We start from the raw sequence: 22313 nt of genomic DNA, 5'->3' as shown, positions 1-22313 counted from the left end.
CTAGCTCCGGTTTCCAGTCATAAAATGATATAATAAAGTGCATAAACTAGGGTTTCCATTTATAAACTGTTATAATAAAGTGCGTAAACTAGGGTTTCCATTCACAAACTGATATAATAAAGTGCGTAAACTAGGGTTTCCATTTATAAACTGATATAAAGTGCGTAAACTAGGGTTTCCATTCACAAACTGATATAATAAAGTGCGTATACTAGGGTTTCCATTTATAAACTGATATAATAAAGTGCGTATTGCGTTAACTAGGGTTTCCAGTCTCGTTCATTAAACAAGGTTTAATGTTCTCAAATCCTTTGTACGAATTAATTAATCATAATCACAATCACATTCACTAATCATCAGTCTGGTCTGAACTTGGAGACGAGCAGGGTTAGATGGAAGTTGTTTTTTACTGAAACTAATTCACACTTCACTGTCCAAATATTGAAATTTTCCATATATGGCATGCAACAAATATTACTTAATTTCGTTTTCTTGCACAATACTGTTGTACAAAAATTTCAATTTTTCGTATTCATGGGCATTGCAAAAATGACTTGTATTCATGTGCAATATCATTAAAAAAAATTTACTGAAATTTCGTATTTATGCGAAATTTCGTGCAAAACTGGTTTCGTAATGATACGAAAATAATGCGGAATTTCGTGCAAAATAATAATTTCTTGTAAAACCACAAAACTGTTGCGCAAGAGAATTGATTGTTTCGTGGAAACCCTAATTAGGATTGGTGACAACAGTTATTTTAATCCAGAACCATGTTTTTCTTCATTATACTTTACAAACCACTGAAAATATGATCTGGAGGGAATTAATTCTAGCGTACCTTCCCCTTTAAAAAAGAATAATATTTTGGGTCTATTTTTCTTCATTTTACTGTAAACCCAACAGATGTTTATCATTGTTTTGCAAGTTTCCGTCCTGATCAACTAGGATCATTTTTCGCCAATTTTTCAAACCACTTTAAGAACAGATGCTCTTCAGCTTTATTTAAAACCTATTTCAAAATCAGTTCACTCTTATAAATTTCATTTCCAAAAAAAATTTGGGGTAATTTTGTATGAAACCTAATTTTCTTGCCCATGTTTCTTCTAGAAGCTGATTTCACACATTTTAATCTCGACTTTGTTAAACCTACGTAATATTATTCAGAACTGCACTGAAGGGAAAATGTATTCTTGTGAAGACAGGATTCTCAAATCTGTGTATTCATATGTAGTAGTAAAATAGTAACTTTGTTTGTCCAATCATTATAAATCTTGAAACCTGTGACAGATTTCCCCAACATTTTGATTGGGGAACTCAGTAGAACCAATTATATGATCTAAGCTTAGGTGGGGGGGGTCCAAAAATCGTATACTAGGAAATTACCAATATGTGAAATTTGAGTTGAAATTATTTTCATAGTTTAAAAAAATTGTCTTAACAAGACGTGATACATAAATTAAAATTATTTTACGTTTTAATGAATTGTCTTAAAAAGATGCTACTTTGATTTAAAATATTACGAGATTTTTAATGTCCTAACCTTAAATTAAATTAAATTAAATTAAAAATATTTTGAGATTTTAAAAGAATTGACCTAAATATATTAGTTTTGTTGGTTTAGTTAAAGATGTGGATGGAACGATTGAATACCAAACTAAAATTGTGAAATTCTCTTCAGTTCATCATTTATCTCTTCATTTTCCGACCAATTTCGGAGATGATTCAACTAAGGTAAGAGCTTTGTACAAGAAGTAAGCCACAGAGTAGATAATATTATAAAGATGCTTAGTATCCGGATCTGTTGGATGGATCCAAAATATCAACAAAAATTAGCTTTAAAAAATCTTTTGCTCTTTAACCCCAAATCTGAACTGTTGTAAAAAAGGAAGATTATCAAAAAATTCCTTAACCCTTAAAGATTTTATCAAGTTTTACCATATAAATAAGCGAATAAAGGGAAAAATTATTTCAAAACTCTTCTGATCAAAATTGAGCAAATCTTAAAGAATTGTTCATGACCAATGTGGATCCGGATCCGCAACAAAATAAATAGATACTAAGCACGGTGAAGAGTTAAGAAAGTTAAGGGGTGGATACGTTTTCAGAATTAGTTTTTTTTAAATTATTAAATAACGACGACATAAAATGTAAAAAAAGTACTACAATAAACTACAGACGCCATGTATAGGAGCATAAAAATTAATCTTTTGATCGAAAATAAGTAATCTTGTTCAATTATTAGTTTCTATTTTCTCATTATTCTGGTTTCTCATTATTCACAAAGATTTTTTGCGGATTTTCTAGAATTATTATTGAAAAGACGACATTTGAAGAATTGAAAGAAATCTGCGAATAAATTCAAAGAAGATAAGAAATTCAATATAATAATAAGAACGAAATAATCGATTTTAGCATTGATTTATTGGCAAAAGTCTTTTGAGAAATATGTTCCTAACCATTTAATTAGATTACTGTATAATTTTTACTTTATTTTTCGTTGTCGTTATTTAATAATAAAAAAAAGTATTTCTGAAAACGTATCCACCCCGAAAGTAGGAGTTTTGAACGTCGAATTTGCGCTCAAACTCGGGATTTACAGATCTTTCAAAAGTTTAATATGTCTCAAATGAATCCGAAAGAAGTTTTCCACAACACTGCAAACTCAGTTAAACTAACTTACTTACATAGCCGGTCACTCCCTTTAATTAAAAAATAAAAATTCATTCTAATATAATTTTTGTTCTTTTTCCTTTAAGGATAAACTTGAGAAAATTAATTAAAATATAAATTTTCTCTTTAAGAAACTAAGCCTATCTATGACTGAGACATCCCAAACTCAAAACCGCAATTTTAGATTTACTACATCGGATTAAGTGGAGAATGGACTAAAGCGGATAGAGTTGGGGTTGTCAATTGTGTTTACGAGTCCAGACCTATGATGGAGGATCATAAACAGGATTTACAGGTTAGCGTTCATAAATATAGCAGATAATTGTTAAACTGATAGCTGGTGGATTAAAATTGTTGAAAGTAAGATACTTCTGAACAGGACCTAGAGGTTTCCTTTGTCATAGTGTCATAGTATGACTCCAAGTGTCTGGCTAATTAATAATATTCAAGAATGATATCTCTGAACAAGACGGAGCAGTATCCTCTGTCAGTGGCGGAGATGGCTCCGACTTCTGAACAAATCTTGTAATATATAAAAGGCTAGTCGGATGCATTCAACTGAACTAAGGGTTGTAGCCGCAATTATCTTGATGTTTATTCTTAAAAGGGAATTAAAATTTAAAGTGACTCTATGCAAAGATGACAATGCCCGATTCACAACGATACCCTTGAAGGCTGTCTGATAAATTATGAATTAGATGTCCATGTTTTTTTTTCATTTGGCTTTTCTCTGTAAAAGTGATTGCGCTCTTGCTCATGAGTTTTGCAATGGAGAAATTACTTCTCCGATTCAGGAAAACGACGGTATCTTCCTCATTTTGGATCTAATTAAGGTTTCACGGGTACCGTTGTAAATTTTACATTGCCATCTTTGAAATCTAGCTTACATTCCCTGTAATAATGAAATAGACCTGGGGGATTTGGCGGGTCAAGAAATCCACTTATTAACAATGTCATGCATGGTTGATTATTTTAATACACTTCTTATTCTTTAGTTTAGCATAGTCATCTTAAGGATTTAGGAAGTAGGAAGTTTTGTGCATCTGAGCTAAAATTCCTACTTTCAGGATGGTGGAGTAGCATCTATGAACGGAGCAGGTGGTTCAGCGTTCTAAATCTGAATTCCATATCATATCATATCATGGACCCATTTGGACTTACATCGAAAGTCTGAAGGAATATGATGACTTCAATGAGATGGTTTTGGAACGTAGACGAAGAAATTGGAAACTGGTTCTGTGGAATCATAGAAGCTACTGAATCAAAAACCTATGATCAACCCTGTGATAAATCTGTTCTATCAATTTGTAACTCGCTAATCCTGATTAATATAATTAATTACTTTTCAGATTATATTGATTTCAAAGGTTTCTGTTCATCAATACATTAGGTTTCTGCAACTAACAAAATACGGAATAGATCATATATTATTTTCTGAAGAAAAAAAATATTTATTTTTATATCTTTTCAATTTATTGTGTGAGCTTATAAACTTTTATGGCTTCCCTATCAAATAAATTTCAGTGTCAATTGTCAATGTTTGTAATATTAACTTATATACATGCGATCATATCAGTATAATGAAAAGAGAGTTACAAAAATAGCAAAATCAATCTGCTTTGTTCAGATCTTTTACGTTGCAGAATTTTTACAATTTTAAGATAAAGCCGTTCTGCCCCCCCCCCTTTGAGCTTTTTGTTCTTGATAATTGTTTGTTGCGTTAGTTCCTTAGTTGTAGACATGTCTTTAGTTAAACTCCGTCTACTCAAACCGTCCTTTCTACTCACAGGGTCCAGATATCCAGTCAATACACCCAGGTATGCAAAATTAAAGTTATTTTAAAAAATTTGGTTCTTATTTATCTGCACCGATCTATTATTCGACTACTTTCTTGGTTTAAAGAATTAAATAATCTATTTTTCCTTAAGTTATGTACGTTTGGGTGGGTGGAGGGCCACATTTTCTTTTAGGGTTTAATTCGCTGAAGTGGGGAAAATTTACGAGTTTTTTTGGGGGAAAAGTAACATAAATAATAAAAAACTAGCTTTACCCACCCGGAAAGGGAGGGGGGTACAATTTTTCAAAATTTTCACCCTTGAAAAAACTTGTATGAGGCAAAGATAAGCTACAAGAAAGCCAGTGTTATTTGATAATAGATTGCGGTTGCTTAGTCAGTTCTCTTCTCTTACAAGCTCTACAATACAGACCAAGTAAGTTAAATATCTATTCTGTAGTTAAAACAAAGTAAGCATAATATGCAACTTTTGATAAAAAATTTTCTTTCTGTCTCATTTGTACTCATCCTTATCATCCTTCTCCTCCTGTACTCAGCTTTCTCATCCATCTCACCTTGTACTCATCCTTCTTATCCATTTCTTACTGTACTCATCCATCTCACCCTTTTCTCATCCTTCTCCCCCTGTACTCATCCTTCTTATCCATATCCTCTTTTATTCATCCTTCTCATCCATTTCACTCTGTACTCATCCTTCTTATCCATCTCCCCCTGTACTCATTCTTCTCATTTATCTCCACCTGTATCTACCTTCTCATCCATCTCCCCCGACTTATCCTTCTCATCATGTACTCTTCCTTTTGGATCCATCTCCGCCTATACTTATCCTTCTCATCATGTACTCTACCTTCTCATCCATCTCCGCCTATACTTATCCTTCTTATCATGTACTCTACCTTCTCATCCATCTCCGCCTATACTTATCCTTCTTATCATGTACTCTTCCTTTTGGATCCATCTCCGCCTATACTTATCCTTCTCATCAATCTCCCTCTGTACTCATCTATCTTCCCCTGTACTCATCCTTCTCATCCAATTCCGCCTGTACCATACTTATCATCCATCTTCCCCTGCACTCATCCTTCTCATCCATCTCCCCCTATACTCATCCTTCTCGTCCTTCTCACCCTCTACTCTTCCTTCTTGTCCTTTACTTAACCTTATGATCCATCTTAACCTGTACTCATCCTTCTCGTCCATCTCACACTGTACTCATACTTCTCTTCCTTCTCAACCCTCTTGCAATTCTCCTCCTTCTTATGCTAAAATGCTAGCTAAAATTTGATGTGAAAAATTTGATGTGAAAAATTTGATTTTTAATCCTGTAATTTAGAGCTGAAACTTAGAATATTAACAAAATTTTTCTTGTGAAAAAAATGCATTTGTCTAGGATGGGAGAAAGCGGTGTGTGCGTGAATAATTTTATCCTGCCAGCTGACCAGCCAGTGGTGAGGCTAGAAGTAGAAACTGCTTTCAACTGTCTCACACCCAGTGAAAAACTGTACAGTCACTTTCTATCCAAAGCTTGCTGGTAATTTAATGAAAAACATGTTTTCAAAAGTAATTTTTTCCCTTACTGGTTTTATAGCTAAAATGGAAAAATAAGCTATATCTTAAAGGTTGTAAATAATTGGCTTCGGGTATATAACAGTGCTTAGGATTTATTTAATTTCAATGCTGATCTGGATCCGCTCCGAAATGAAATTAATATTTCTTGATTTTTGAACATAGAAGAATTTTGAACAGATTTTTAGCATGTTTAGGTTGACATTTTGCTGCTTCGGTAAAAGGTTTGCGGATCAAGTAAATCAACATTTTTCTGATCCGGATCCTAAGCACTGGAAAGAAAAATTTAACCATAAGGGGGGGGGGCGGGGGGGTGGATTTTTCTCCTGTTGATATCTAACCGTTTTTTAAGTACTTAATTGGAACTATTTATATTGGGGGAAATGTTACGGTTGTAGTTAAAAAAAAATATTCTTGACAAAGTTTGATCTAGGTGGTGGGGGGGGGGCTTTTGCTGAATAATATTAATCTCAATAATGTTCGGGAATAGGTCATAGATAATTTCATAAAAAAAAATTATTTAAACTGGAAAATGGGTGGAAGGGGGGAAAAATTTTCCTGGTGGTCCTATTACGGGGCTATTACCGTAATTTCAAGTTAAACTCCATGTAAAGATGACAATGCCTAATTCACAATGATTCCCTTGAAGCCTTAATCAGATCACGTAGTAGAAGATAGCGTCGGTTTCATAGATTTGAAAGGTGTTATTTCTGACAACTCCTGGCTACATATGTTTTCTTGCAGTAGAAAGTCACTTTTGTGGAAAAAAATCACTTGAAAATAATATGTGTAAAAAATTATAACCTTTATCTATTTACGTAAATCATACTTGATCCGAGTACCGTTGTGAATTGATAATTGCCCTCTGGGTATGTAGGATCTTAAAAATAAACTTACAGTCCCTTTAACCATCTTATTATGTAGGTATGGAGGATTGATAGTTTTATATCAAACTAGTCCTGAGTCCCCAGATATATTCAGGCTTATTCATGCCATCAATACTTCCGAGGTAACAAGACAATATATTCAGGCTTATTCATGCCATCAATACTTCAGAGGTAACAAGATAATATATTCAGGCTTATTCATGCAANTGCCATCAATACTTCAGAGAATAAAAAAGTTCAAATGTTCAACCCTCTCCTTGTTCAGACTGTTGATAGTTTGAGGCAGAAGTGTTCAGCTGCAGGATTATCAGAGGATGATGTTACTGCCTACCTTGTGTATTGTTCAGGTTAGAATCTGGATATTATAACACTTGCTAAAAAAGCTAGTTTTACTTGAGAATATTCTAGTTGTGGATATTTATTCTTGAATTCTACAATCAAGGTTCCTTTGAAACGCTAAAAAACGCTAAAAACGCTAAAATGTCATTTATTTCCAGGTGTAAAGTTTTCTTTCTATGTCTCATAATTTTTGTGTTACAACCACTTGGTAATTGTTTTTCACCAGATTTATATCAAATATTTTTTGATGAAAACGTGAGCTGTGGAATTTAATAAATGATAAAAAAATATCTAATTTTTCGACTTAACAAAGTTTAAATAAAAAGTCGGTACCATAGCTTTAATTTATTTATTTTTAAAAATGCCAATTTTACTTTTAGATTTCTCTAGCTCAAAAAATAGTTATCGATTATCCAAAATTTTAGTTTAAAAAGAGACCTCAGATTTTCAGTTTACTTTTTTTAATTCAAGAAAATCTGTCAATATTTACATAAATTAAGAACAATTTTTTAATAAAATGTGAAAAATTAAAAACTTGAAAACATTATGTATTATGGGATTAGGGATTCTCTTATTTTTATAATGCAATTACTTTCTAAAGATTAAATCTTTTTTAAAGTTAAAATTCACGTTTTATCTGAAATTGATAAATTACCCGAAAAAGAGTTCAAAGACATCAAACGTTTAAAACCGACCAAATCTGGTTTTCTTGTCATGTTATACATGTCCTAATAAACATGGGAATTAAGAAGTCGTCATCATTACGTGTACATGTTTCAAGCTTTCCGAAATATGGTCTTGCCTTCGTTGTATCTTTACAATTGAAAATCAAAGATTTTCTTAGAGTCGTCACTTAATTCCCATGTTTATTGTGAACATTCTGTAAACTGATTGTTGATAAAGTTCAAAAGATTTCACAAAAAATCATCCTTACTATTCATTTTTGCTAAATAATGAGCTTTAAGCTTAGACAAATAAGGAAACCCATTCAGTTCAGAAAATAAAAAGAATAGCTTACATAATAGTAAAAAAAAATAAAAAGCAAACAGATTTGTAATGTATTTCTTTATTTTATCGTGATTTTTTTCATCCGGTTTTATCATCTGCACACTGCACAGTGCAGTCACTTTTCAAATATATTTTTAATCAATGTAAGGTTTTCAGAAATGTACGGATTTTTCTCAAAGTTTTGGCCATCCTGTAACATATTTACACAGGATTCTACGCGGATATGGGAAACTTTGTTTATTGTATATTCATATTCACAGGATTCTACGCGAATATGGGAAACTATGTATATTGTATAATTCATATTTACAGGATTCTACGCGAACATTGGAAACTATGTTTACTGTACAAATCACATTTCCAGGACTCTACGCGGATATGGGAAACTTTATATTGTATATTCATATTTACAGGATTCTTCGCGAATATGGGAAACTATGTTTATTGTATATTCATATTTACAGGATTCTACGCGAATATGGGAAACTATGTATATTGTACAATTCATATTTACAGTATTCTACGCGGACATGGGAAACTATGTTTATTATACAATTCACATTTCAAGGACTCTACGCGGATATGGGAAACTATGTATATTGTATATTCATATTTCCAGGATTCTACGCGAATATGGGAAACTACAAAGGGTTTGGAGATTGTAAGTTTATCCCTGGGTTGGAAAAGGATAAGCTCGAACTCCTGGTTAAATGTTCAACTGCGGCACAATCTAACAAGACTATAGACCAGATCTGGACAAAGGTTAGTTTAGTTTATGCTCTTCGTATATGGCGTGAAACCTGAGACCGTAACATTAGTTTTAAATCTCTTAAGATTCTTAAGCTTAGTCGGAGATCTTCACTTTTTGTGGCTTAAACCTAGCCGCAGAATTTATTTCAGGGGTGTAATGCTTTCATTGGCTGATTTAATAGTTTCTGTGGATATCAACATACAATTCCTGGTTCTGGTGTCTTTTAGTTGCATTTGTTCTTTTTCAAGGGAGGTTTAGAAAAATATCAATTAGTACACTGAAAATCTCTTAAGTTTTGACATGCATAAACATATAACTTGTTTCTTTTTCCATTTTAAAATTTTTTGATTTAGGCTATTATTTCAGTGAGTGTGTGGGGTGGGGGTGAGTGTGTGTGCCGTGTGGGTCCAAAACTGTAAAAAATATAACGTCAAAGATACAAAACTTTGAATAAAAAACTCGAACAATTAAAACGTTGAACTATACAAAATGTAGATAAACAAAACGTCTAATTGACAAAATGGGTACTATATGCCAAATCTTACAAAACGGTGAAATTACCAAACGTAGCAACTTAAAACTCCTAGATGGGTGTATTGTATAATTTCTTTAAAAATCCTAGTTTTTAATGCGTAAAGCGTGAATAACTTTTTTAGGGGTTTTTTCGTTGGGGAAAAAATGAAGTTCTGGGCAAAAAGTATCAAAGAATGAAAACCTCACTTCTAGTGTCCAACCCCCTCCCCCCCTCCGAGCATTATTTTGTTAAGAAAAATAGTATGTTAAACATGTTAAAAACATTTTCCCGTTTTAAGGTGAAGGATCGAATGTACTCATTGACCTGCCAGGAACAGCAGCTGGGTCTAGGAAAGAAGGGTTTAACTAAATATTTCACTAGTAACTGTGATACATCAGATTCAGATCTAGTTAATCAGTATCTTCAGCATAAACATATGGAAGGTAATTAGCTAGATAAAATTAATGGATATTAAATATCATTTATTTGGTTTAGCGTGTAAACTATAAAGCCTGGCCATTTAATTGCTTTTATCAAGATAATAGATAATTGATAACATGAAAAAGCTTATTCGTCTTCTTTAGGCAAAGCATCACTTTTCTAACACTTTTTATCAATTACCATTGCTTATGTTCCGAATACAACGCACTGACCGAAGAATTTAAAGAGTGGCGATTCACAACGGTACCTAAATTAATGATTTTCAAATGTCGATTCTCTGGAAAGTACCTTTCATATTGTTAATAGGGCGTGCCTCTCTTTAGATAGAGGGATACTTGAAATTACAATGACAGTTCCTTGAACAGCGTATTTTAATGATTTAAAAACTTATATTGTAGGATATATAAACCGAGTGTTCAAGACTGAAGTGAATGGTAAGGTGTGCTATGAGATCAGGAATGCCGGTGTAATCAACTCCACCATCTGTGAGGAGGAATACAACGGGGTCATCTTCAAGGTCACCACAGGGGATTACCAGGAGCTCCTTCAGATGGTGAGTGTTTTCTCAACCTGGAGTCATAATATTCACCTTATTTATGAATTCTCATGATCCGGGTCTGAACGAAAATAATTTATTTTATCGAAGACCATTTTCTCCTCTTGAAAAAGATTTTAATATTAAATTTAATAATTAGACTTACATGGTCTTTCTTGTTGAACTTTTTTACATCCGTCTTTTCCTTAGATTATTCATTTAGTAACTAGCTCCGGTTTCCAGTCATAAAATGATATAATAAAGTGCGTAAACTAGGGTTTCCATTCACAAACTGATATAATAAAGTGCGTAAACTAGGGTTTCCATTTATAAACTGATATAAAGTTGCGTAAACTAGGGTTTCCATTCATAAACTGATATATTAAAGTGCGTAAACTAGGGTTTCCAGTCATAAACTGATATATTAAAGTGCGTAAACTATGGTTTCCAGTCACAAACTGATATAAAAAGTGCGTAAACTAGGGTTTCCATTTATAAACTGATATAATAAAGTGCGTAAACTAGGGTTTCCATTCATAAACTGATGCAATAAAGTGCGTAAACTAGGGTATCCAGTCATAAACTGATATATTAAAGTGCGTAAACTAGGGTTTCCATTCATAAACTGATATAATAAAGTGCGTAAACTAGGGTTTCTAGTCATAAACTGAACTTTGTGTGAACTAGGGTTTTCAGTTAAATGGTAAAATCGGTTTGCGAGAAAGAAATGTCGCCGAAAGTCTCGAAATTTTTTCATTCTAGACATTATTTTTGTGCTAAATTTCAGCGAAATTTTGCGCAAGTTTTTTGGAAACCCTAGTTTGAACACAAATATATTATGGGACTTTTTTCAAAAGATATGATTTGGTTTGACATGAATGATAATAAATCAGGAAATGTTAGCTTGATTGTTTTTCTGATCTTTTCAAAATATTTTTTATCCAAGAAAAAAAATAATTGACTGATTATAAACCATTTTTTCTATGGTGTCAAACAAATGTCAAAGTACACTTAGCAATCCCTTGACCATTGATCGAGTAAACAATGCATAAGATACCATCCTTTTTTGTCTTTATCTCCTGTATTTGCTTTGTATTGTTACTTGTCTCTGCTGCGGAGATCCGCAAAATACCTTAATAGATAAACGTAACTGAATTTATCCATTTAAAGGGTACCTTTTAATTTGGACAGGACTACACCTAACTAGGAGGATAACATGAAATTATATCGATTGTCCCTTTAATTTATTTGTAGATTTTGAAATGTATCCGCTATTTCTTAAGCATTTAAACCATATCATTTCCGTGCCACATATTATCTTTTTTCTCTTCCGGCAGCCATGAGCCACAACTATTTCCCCTTCCGTACCACCACATTTGACTCGTCAGGGCAAAACTACATTTTTAAAGTGTGATTTTAAAAAATCCAGCCGCATCACGCAAAAAAGCACAACTCAAACCATTTTTTCAATTCTACTTAAGATTAATATTTTGTGTGTTGAATTCTTATACTGTTTACAATGAAATTTTTGACAAAGTATTGCATCTTAAAATATCACAAAGTCTAATGATTATTCAATTACTGACTCATTATAATAAATACATCTTAAAATCACTCATTAACCAACTTTGTGATATTTTAAGATGCAATACTCCAAATTTGTCAAAAATTTCATTGTAAAACAGCTTTAGAATTAAACACACAATATTAATAGCATTCAAAAAAGTAGTTTTGCCCGAAGGAGTCAAATGTGGTGGTACGGAAGGGGAAATAGTGGTGGCTCATGACCGCCTGCCTTCCCCCGCTCATGTAGTAGTAAAGTAGTAACTTTGTTTGTATGTCCAATCATTATAAATCTTGAAACCTGTGACAGATTTCCCCAACATTTTGATTGGGGAACTCAGTAGAACCAATTATATGATCTAAGCTTAGGAGGTGGGCAGTCTAGAAAGCGAAAGTTTATCTTAAACTTGCAGTAAGCTGGGTTCCCAAGCTAGTCTATTAATTTAAAGTAACTTTTGTTTGTTTTATGTCCAATCATAACTCATGACTTGACTGATTTACCTTACATTTTAATTGGGGAACTCGGTAGAAGTACGGAAATGTTTTTCAGCTTGGTTTTAAAGTTTAAGTTAATTGGTTTGACGTTTACAGAGAAAGTTTATTTTCTAGACAACGTTGGGTTTACAAACTAGTCCTCCATAATCTTCAAACATTGTTCTTTAGGTTTGTGATAATCTGAAAGAAGCTGAAAAGCATGTTAGTAATGAAAATGAAGCTAACATGATCAAAGAATACATAAAGGTTAGTATCTTAGATAAATTAGAATAGATAGCACACACTACACACTATACACTGCACACTGCACACTGCACACTGCACACTATACTTTATACACTATACTGCTCTCTGTATGCTACTCCCTTGACACTGCAAACTTCACACAGCACACTGCTTACTGAACAATTTACTCTAAACACTGCATTCTGCACACTTCACAGTGTTAACTGTATGCTGCACAGTTTACACTGAACACTGTATGTCGCACACTTCATACTGTACACTGTACACTGCACACTGCACACTTTTCACTGAACATTGCACACTGCAAACTGTACACTGAATGCTGCACACTTTACACTGCATAATGTCTTGCACACTTATGCTGCACATTTCACACTGTAAACTGTACAATCTACACTGCACATTGCACACTGCACACTACAAACTGCACACTGCACACTGCAAATTATAATCCACACTTCACATTATAATCCACACTTCACACTGTACACTGCAAACTAGACACTTGACATTGCTGTACACTGTATGCAGCACACTTCACAGCGTGAACTGTACACTGATCACTGCACACGGAACACTGCATACTGCACACTGTACACTAGAGTACAGCAAACTAAGTATGTCAAATGTACACTGTAAACTGTACACTGCACACTGCACATTGCAGACTGCACACTGCTACACTGCAAACAGCACACTGCACACTGTATACGGCTAACTTCAAACTTCAAACTGAGTACGTCAAATGTATTACACTGTACACTACACTACAAACTGCACACTCTGAATTAAGTGCGTACTGACCACTGCAGAGTGCACACTATACATTTCACACTGCACATACTGCAAAATGTGCATTGCACACTGCAAACTGCACATTGCACACTGCAAACTGCACATTGCACACTTCATAATGCACACTGAACACTGCAAAAATTTATACTACTTCTCTGCTGTATATTGCAAACTGTACACCGTACACTTTACTCTTCACATTGTACACTGAACTATTTGAACATTCTAGGCTGCACACTGTGCACTATATAGACAATAGGCATGTGCCATAATAGGTTAATCCAAATGCGTCGATATAGACACAGAAAAGTTTTTCGCTATGCATTTTAGCAAAAAAGTTTAAAGCATAAATTTATTAAAGACTCATAAGGAAGCTGTCCTTGAAATTTCATGTAATTCTGTTGACAGAGGAGCTGGTCGGTATTAATGTGTTAACTCATTGAGATCCTAAATCTTAAATTTTCATGGACATTGTACTCTCATGACCAGATTTTCAAAGACACTTCAGTCTCAAATTCTCGTTGGCAAAAGCCCTGTTTTCACTAGTACCCTTTTTATTACGAGAAATGTTTTCAGAAGGGCTTTTTGGTTTGGACCTTTTTCATCCTAATAAGAGACAGCCATTGTGGAGACTAATGGCGTAGTTACCGGTCTATCCTTTTTCATCCTAATAGAGACAGCCAATGTGGAGACTAATGGCGTAGTTACCGGTCTATCCTTTTTCATCCTAATAGAGACAGCCAATGTGGAGACTAATGGCGTAGTTACCGGTCTATCCTTTTTCATCCTAATAGGGACAGCCAATGTGGAGACTAATGGCGTAGTTACCGGTCTATCCTTTTTCATCCTAATAGGGACTGCCAATGTGGAGACTAATGGCGTAGTTACCGGTCTATCCTTTTTTATCCTAATAGGGACTGCCAATGTGGAGACTAATGGCATAGTTACCGGTCTATCCTTTTTCATCCTAATAGAGACAGCCAATGTGGAGACTAATGACATAGTTATAATGTTATTATTTTTAATTTAAAAATAAGATCAAAAAGGAAAAACTAGGGAGCTAGGGTTTAAATAATGAGTAAGGTTCTTTAAATATTGTGGAAGATTCCAGTACAATAGTTAACAGGTTGAAGTGTTACGTATACCTGTACTTCAGTGTTTTGTGCATATTAGCTAAATTAGGCAGGACCTGTCAGGACTAACTAACTTCTGAATTACTTATCTCTCAATTGAACCTTATCTCTTAGATTTATCCTATCTCTTCTGTATTTATAAAGTGAATTTATTAATCTATTAGATTTGTCTATATCTATTTCTTAGGCTGATATTAGGGATTATATTTACTTATTTTACTTATTTCTTTCTGTCTACCTACAGTTAGTTAATTAGTCTCTTAGATTAGTCGAGTCTCTATGTTTGTAAATCTTATCTTATTGAGTTTGTTTTTTATGTATGATTAATCTAATTTATTAGTAAAGTCAAATCTCAAGTGAATCTTATCACTTTGATTAGTCTATTAGGTGCATGTATTCTCATAGATATGCTTTATATGACCTATGTCCTATATTTGCTCAATCTCTAGGTTGGGTCTAATGTAATGAATTGAATCTCATAATTGGTTTTATTTTTCTAATTTTAATGTTTATTATTTTAGATTTGAAATAATGGACATCGTTTTACTATTTTGCGCATTTTTCGTTTCTTGGCTTTTTCTTGCTTAGATTAATATTTTTGAGAGAGAAGCTTCCAAACATTTGCAAACTGCCATCTTATCCATTAAGTTTTCCTGGAAAGGTGGATTTAATCTGCTCCTTTTCTGCACAGCGTATCACAATATTGATATAAAAATATAAAATATATAATTTTAAATTTGTGAATGGTTGTATAATCGATCAACCTTTTGTATTAATTATCATTTGTTATTATTATTATTAGCAGACAACCCTGCATTCGATGTAATAAGGGTTGACACTCCTCGCCACCGAAAAAGACACATAGATGTTGAATTTGATGAGGAAAATAATCCTTGGATCAAACTTAAATCAATCTAATATTTGTATATTTTAGCTAAAGCTGACCAAATAGCTGGACCGAATGGGCTGACATTTTTTGAGGGAACCCATGGGTGCCCTGGGAGTAACAAAGGCTTTAAAAATTTCATTTTTTTCCTAAAATGAATTTTTTTTTAAATTCGAATTTTTATTTAAATTAAATTTTTTTTCTCAAAATTCGATGTTAAATAATTCCACAGGCAACGCCGGGACCTTCAGCTAGTAACTATATAAAAAATCAAAATTGCTAATCTGTGTTTAGAGTTTCAGCCTGGGTAGTCTGGATGCTCACAAGAACGGATCAAGGTTCTGGATAAAAAACAAGGAACTTTTTTCTCAGTGTTCAAAAAAGTTTATCAAGGTTTAACATGGTATTCTAAATCTTATTTTCGGTTTCCAAATTATTTATGTGGATTAAAAACAGGAATATATTTCTCAACGGAAATAAAATGCATCTAAGGATTATAAATCTTATTTTGTTGTTGTCATATTCAGACTGTCTAGGAGCTTTTTTTACAGGGATGTATATTTTCTCTAAAAATCTTTCTCTTGGTAGTTTTGAAAGGTTTTATCAGCTCGTCCAAGAAAAAGAACTGATTTATTAAGAAAGTATACACTATACACCTTTGCATTTAAATAAATATATGATTGGAAGAATATTGCGTGAGACATCTAGCGGCCAAATAATCGTCCCCCTTAGGACGGCTCAGCTACATTTTGCCTAGTTCGGTTGTGTCTAGTCACATTTTGCCTAGTCACATTTTGACAGTTTGCTTAGGCAATTGCATGCCTAGGTAACATGTTTCCTAGGGTAACAGAAGAGCGAATTTTTACCTAATCATTTTTTCATTAAGAAAATTTTCAAAAATCCGCGAATTTATCACTAAAGCTATGCAACTTTTTGAAAATCAATCAGTTTCCTACCATACCATATCGTGCTGAAAGATGATTATATCCCTTACTCCATGTTGTTAACTGTATTTATAAAATTTTTTGACATGTTTTTTCTTTTTTAGAGTAAATACACACTAATTTTGTCGTAGCGGAGAATCAAAACTCTTCATCATTTTACAGTTTTAAGTCATGGTATTTGGAATGTTTAATACAATTCAATATTTAATTCATTTAAATTTAATTGGTTCAGCTATAAAAAAATGTTGAATTTTTTAGAAAATCTGCTTTTAAAAAGCAATAGGCAAAAAACATGCTCTTGCGTTACCTAGGCAAAACGTGACTAGGCAATAAGTTACAAATGCAAAATGTTATCTAGGCAAAATGTGGCTGAGCCTTTAGGACTGACCTTATTCTGACAAGAAACATACTTATGGGTTCATTTACACTCAGTTTAAATATAAGAATTCTTTCACTAAAATATTTCAGTCCATTCTTATTGTCTTAAGATACAAACGTGTCACTCATCTGGGAATTGTTTTAATTAATCCAAACATGAAATTCAGAATCTTGATGCTGAGAATAATCGCTAATATTCAGGGACCTATTGTAGAAACCTATATAGGATTTATTGAAACCTACCGTGACCCTGCTGGTATGCGCGGAGAGTTTGAAGGTTTCGTCTCCATGGTCAACAAGAAGGTGTCGGAGAAGTTCCAGGTTCTTGTTGACAAGGCGGAGGAACTCCTGCCTAAGCTGCCCTGGCCGGCGGAGTTTGAGAAGGATTCATTTCTCCGCCCCGACTTTACCTCCCTGGATGTCCTGACATTTTCCGGATCCGGAGTTCCAGCCGGGATTAATATTCCCAACTATGACGAGATCAGACAATCGGAAGGATTTAAGAACGTCTCTCTGGGAAATGTGATCAGTTCGTCTTACAAAGTTACCACGAAGAACACCTTCGTCTCCGACCAGGACGATTTACTCCTCAAGAAGTTCAAGGTTCCCTCCTTCGAAATACAGGTGAGGTTTACCAGATCCGGGTCAAAATTAAATGGAGTTCAATTTACAGTAACTTAATTAAGGAATTGGTGAGGTAACTTCAAGTGTGCCTTCGTTGATAAATTTGCATGTACTATTCACAACGGAATCCTTGAAACTTTCGTCTGGTCAAAAATAAATGAGAAATCTCTTCTTTAATACCTGAATATTTATTATTTTTTAAATGTTGTTTCTGTTTTAAAGTCAGTTGTGAATTAATGCAATTTCTTTTTAAAAAAATTTCGCGTATTTTTATGCTGACATTAATTTACCATTCACTATTCAGAGAGTAGTAAGTTATTCAACAGGTTTTGCTAAATATTTTGCCCTTTAGATCCGGATCCCTGGGTCTGCTTTTTCTGGTGGATCCGGAACTAAATTCTGCTAATAAAAATGATAAAATCCGCTCCCATATAAGTCAAGTGAATGGTGTTCCAAGGAACTATATTTCGTTGTTATCAAATTCAACCATCTAGGTTGGACTCCATGAGCTACTGGGACACGGAAGTGGAAAGATGTTGTATAAGACTCCTACTGGATTAAACTATCCGGAGGATCTGAAGAATCCTCTGACAGGAGAGCTCATCAGCTCAGCTTACGGACCTGGAGAAACTTACGACAGCAAGTTCACGGACTTCGGTAAGCAACTTTTACTTTCTAATCAGATTTAGTTAAAGGGATTGAAAGAGGAATTTCAAGCAACCTTTCATGCTAAAATTGGAACTTCCTGATTTATAGCGATACCCTGAAAAGCTTTGTCTACCCAAGTTTGAATTTGATATTAATGTTTTTCATTTTGAAAACAAATGATTTTCAATTTTGCAATAGCATATTGGTAAAGTTTTCAATGGTACCGTTGTAAATCTTGCATTGCTATTTTTTAATGAAGAGTCATTTTTTAATGAAGAGAAATTACGCTTACAGCTTCTTTAAAGCCAGTATGGCAACTTTATCTTTTCCTAATCTGGGCTTTGTTCAAATTTTTAATATTAATAAATGTGAAGATTTGAGGATTTGTAAGAGCTGTGACGTATCTCTTAATTTGTACTTGATATATGTTCATGTTCATACTAATGGGCAATGGCAGTGTTACCAAGGATAAACCCCTTAGCAACTTTCCCATCAAAATCAGACTATGAGGCACATCACACCACCGCACTCCGTCCTTTTAATAGCAAATAGATTTCTTGTTCGACTTGGAACAGTTTCAAGATTTTTTTTTAAAAAATGTCACTACAATTCATTAATATCGAAATTGCGCCGGTAAAAAGTAAGAAAGAGGACCCCTCAGCTTAAGGGTTTGAAACATGTGCCTGCATAGAAAATGTTCATAATTTTGGTGTAAAATCGAGTAATTTTATCTTGAATTTTGTCATGTAGGAAATTTTCTAATTTGTCAACAACACTAGGTTTAATTTAAGCTTGAACTGATTTTTACGAGGGGGGGGTGCAGAAGTCCTCAATTAGTAATCACTAATTACAGTCACCCTAATGTTAAATGTGTTTTGCGGCAAGCGCATTGGGCGTTCCTCAGTTGGTATTCAGAAATTAAAAATGTTAAAATTAAATTTTTTGTGATAACAAATTTTCTACAGGCTGCGTTTGGCCTTATAAATTGAGATTGAAAGCTGATATTTTGTATGCAGCCTCCAATTTGTTTCTTTAAAAGTTGGGCCTGATCAGTTCAGACGTTTTGACGTTTATTGGACACAAACAGACAGACAAGCAAAGTATATATATAGATATATCTATAATTATCTATAAATCTATCTGGTGTTCAGGTTCTAGCTATGAGGAGTGCAGAGCAGAATGTGCAGGTCTCCACCTCTGCCTAGTACCAGGAGTTTCAGAGATATTTGGGTTCAGTGGAGCTGAAGCAGATGATATTAATTATGTAAACTGGTTGAGTATGGTTCACGCTGGGATTAAAGGATTAGAGATGTTCAGTCCTGCCAGTATGGAGTGGAAACAGGCTCACAGTCAGGCTAGGTATGTATAGTACACTGTACTGTATAAAGTGGAAACAGACTCACAGTCAGGCTAGGTATGTTTAGTACACTGTACTGTATGAAGTGGAAACAGACACACAGTCAGGCTAGGTATGTTTAGTACACTGTACTGTATGGAGTGGAAACAGACGCACAGTCAGGCTAGGTATGTTTAGTACACTGCACTGTATGGAGTGGAAACAGACTCACAGTCAGGCTAGGAATGTTTAGTACATTGTACTGTATGAAGTGGAAACAGACTCACAGTCAGGCTAGGTATGTTTAGTACACTGTTCTGAATGAAGTGGAAACAGACTCACAGTCAGGCTAGGTATGTTTAGTACACTGTACTGTATGAAGTGGAAACAGACACACAGTCAGGCTAGGTATGTTTAGTACACTGTACTGTATGGAGTGGAAACAGACGCACAGTCAGGCTAGGTATGTTTAGAACACTGTACTGAATGGAGTGGAAACAGACAAACAGTTAGGCTAGATATAGTTCAGGTATTGTATTGAGTGAAAACGGGCACACGTCAGGCTAGGTATGTACACTGTACAGTATGGAATGAAAACAGGCTCATAGTCAGCCTTGGAATGTACATTGTATAATTATTATTATAGACCCCATGTTTGAATTTTACAAGTAATAACCAGTGCTTGGGATCCATTTAATTTTGATGCGGATCCGGATCCGCGCTGGAAATAAATGGATCCGGATCCAGGTAATTTCTTAAAGATTTACTAAATTTTTTAACTAAAAAATAATTTTAAAATTGTTTGTTTATTTTATTCGCTTATTTTTATCCTAAACCCATTCACAAGTGAGGAAATTTATAATCTCCCTTTTTTCATAAGTTCAGATTTGGGTTTTAGAAGTAATTTTTTTTACAGTTTTTGGTCGATATTTTACCCCTTGGATCCGGATCCTAAGCACTGGTAACAACTAAACAGCCTTAAAGAAACTATTTAATTGAATAATTTCTCCCTAATAAAATTGAACTGTAGAACAGAAAGATATTTCGAAGCTTGTTTGTACCTGAGCCTAATATTGAAATAAATATCTAGGTTTGTGATAACTCAAGTGATGCTGGCAGCTGGAGAGGATTTCCTCCGTGTTGAGAAGACTACTGGAGAAGACGGAAACCCTGATCTTCTCATCACTATGGATAGATCCAAGATAGCAACGGTTGGAGCTCCAGCAATATCCAAGTTCCTGGTTGAGCTCCAGGTGTATAAATCTACCGGAGATGTGAAGGGTGCCAGGAAGATGTATGAAGGATACAGCGTGGTATCTGGAGAAGGTGAGAAACCCTGGTTGCTCTGGAGGGATATTGTTATTTCAAGGAAGAAACCCAGGACTATTCTTGTGCAGGTGAGTTTACACAAAGGGAGTTGATATTAAGTTAGCTAGGTTTGTTCAAAAGTAAGTTAGTTTGAAAATTTACCCCCCCCCCTTTCCTCTTTTTTGTTTGCGTGGGATAGGTTTTTTTTTTATTTTCTTGTAAAATGTGTGAGGTTCGTTATGGAAAGGAGTTTTAAAATGTTTTCTTAAATACACAATACTCATTCTTTTAATATTGTGAAGTAGTCACTAAATGTACACTAAATAGGTCGGAGAAACTTCAAACTAACACTAAAAGCCAGAATCATTTGTTCCCAAAACTTTATTGGCAATTCGTCGTAAATAATTTAACAAATAGGGTCATTCCATAACAAGTATATTGTTTGGTCAAAAAGTTGCATTTGCAAAAAAACATTTTCTCAAATTTTTTTTTCAAAATTTTGCTTCCCTTCGGTCCTTAAATTATGTTATGTCAAACATTAAGCAGTGTGCAAAATTTCAGCCAAATCTGACATGGTCACTTTCATAATTGCCAGCAAATTGTCCTTAATAAATCGATCTTCTATAATCTAATTATAAACTAAATCCTTGACAATTCATCCCAGGGTAACACGGTTCTTGAGAATGAAACAATGAACCTGGTTCAGTATGATCCTACCCCTGCTGGTATGCTGCAAAGCTGGAGGGAAAGGTAACATTTTGTTTTAATCAAATCAAATGATTCGGAAGAAGAAATTAATAATAAATTTTTTAATGTATTTTTAAATTTTTTATTTTATTCAGGTTTCCAGAAACTGCTAAGTTGGATAGTGTTCTGGCCAGTATTGGAGCACGCGAAGAGAAGTATTGGCCCTGTTAATATTTCTGCCTAAGTCCCAATCAGCTCTCATGGAACTATCCACCCATTGTAAATTCATATAGCTTCTATCAACCCACTCCACATTTTCTTCAACAGAAAATGTCCAAGATACAAGTAATCAGTGAAATCTGCCGTTTTTTATGTTTCTATTCTAGTATTTATCCTGGTGATTTTTTTTCAATAAGAACGAAATAAAATTGTATACAAAGTTATTTCTATGAACATGACAATGTTAGGATAAAAAAATTAGAAATGTTTGAGTCTGTTTCATTAAACATGTGAAATGAGTGAAGTCTAAAAGAGTACCGAAGACACTTCTTGGAACTTCTTATCCGCTTGTTTTATGATACAGTTAGTTTCTTTATAATGGAAAATTGCTGACTTGAACTACATTGGAAGATATACGATAATCCATTACATGCGTTTCCACTTATTTTCTACTCAGAACATTACCTTATATTTACTCCTTCTACCCTTTTATAGTTTTAAGGATAAAAAAGGCTTAAGAGTAAAGAACAAGTAATGGTTTA

At 34.0% G+C, this 22313-nt stretch overlaps 2 protein-coding genes across 4 annotated transcripts; both read left to right on the top strand.

The window, feature by feature from the left end:
- Window positions 1-1624: 1624 nt before the first annotated feature.
- LOC111716882 (PITH domain-containing protein CG6153) lies at window positions 1625-4023 on the top strand (the record flags this gene model as incomplete). Of its 2 annotated transcripts, XM_023492395.1 has the most annotated exon segments (4): window positions 1625-1734; window positions 2858-2968; window positions 3124-3212; window positions 3741-4023. In XM_023492395.1, coding segments are annotated over 3 exon segments (287 nt in total), but the record flags the coding sequence as incomplete, so codon positions are not given.
- Window positions 3829-21995, top strand: LOC111716881 (dipeptidyl peptidase 3). Of its 2 annotated transcripts, none has more exons than XM_023492394.1 (17): window positions 3829-4063; window positions 4424-4490; window positions 4830-4883; window positions 5859-5999; window positions 6959-7043; window positions 7187-7268; window positions 8888-9030; window positions 9832-9976; window positions 10373-10527; window positions 12736-12813; window positions 15922-15984; window positions 17151-17573; window positions 18068-18230; window positions 19373-19580; window positions 20648-20954; window positions 21530-21615; window positions 21708-21995. In XM_023492394.1, the coding sequence occupies exons 4-17, from the start codon at window positions 5860-5862 to the stop codon at window positions 21781-21783; spliced, it is 2154 nt and encodes a 717-aa protein (XP_023348162.1). In that variant the 5' UTR covers window positions 3829-4063; window positions 4424-4490; window positions 4830-4883; window position 5859; the 3' UTR covers window positions 21784-21995. The 2 variants fall into 2 exon arrangements, with proteins under 2 accessions (XP_023348162.1, XP_023348161.1); XM_023492393.1 differs by having other exon boundaries at window positions 4412-4490.
- The last annotated feature ends 318 nt before the right edge of the window (window positions 21996-22313 follow it).

The sequence above is a fragment of the Eurytemora carolleeae genome, unplaced genomic scaffold (assembly GCF_000591075.1).
Source record: "Eurytemora carolleeae unplaced genomic scaffold, Eaff_2.0 scaffold2260, whole genome shotgun sequence".
In the NCBI taxonomy this organism is placed as follows: Eukaryota; Metazoa; Arthropoda; class Copepoda; order Calanoida; family Temoridae; genus Eurytemora; species Eurytemora carolleeae.
This window is presented reverse-complemented; position numbering and strand designations above follow the sequence as displayed.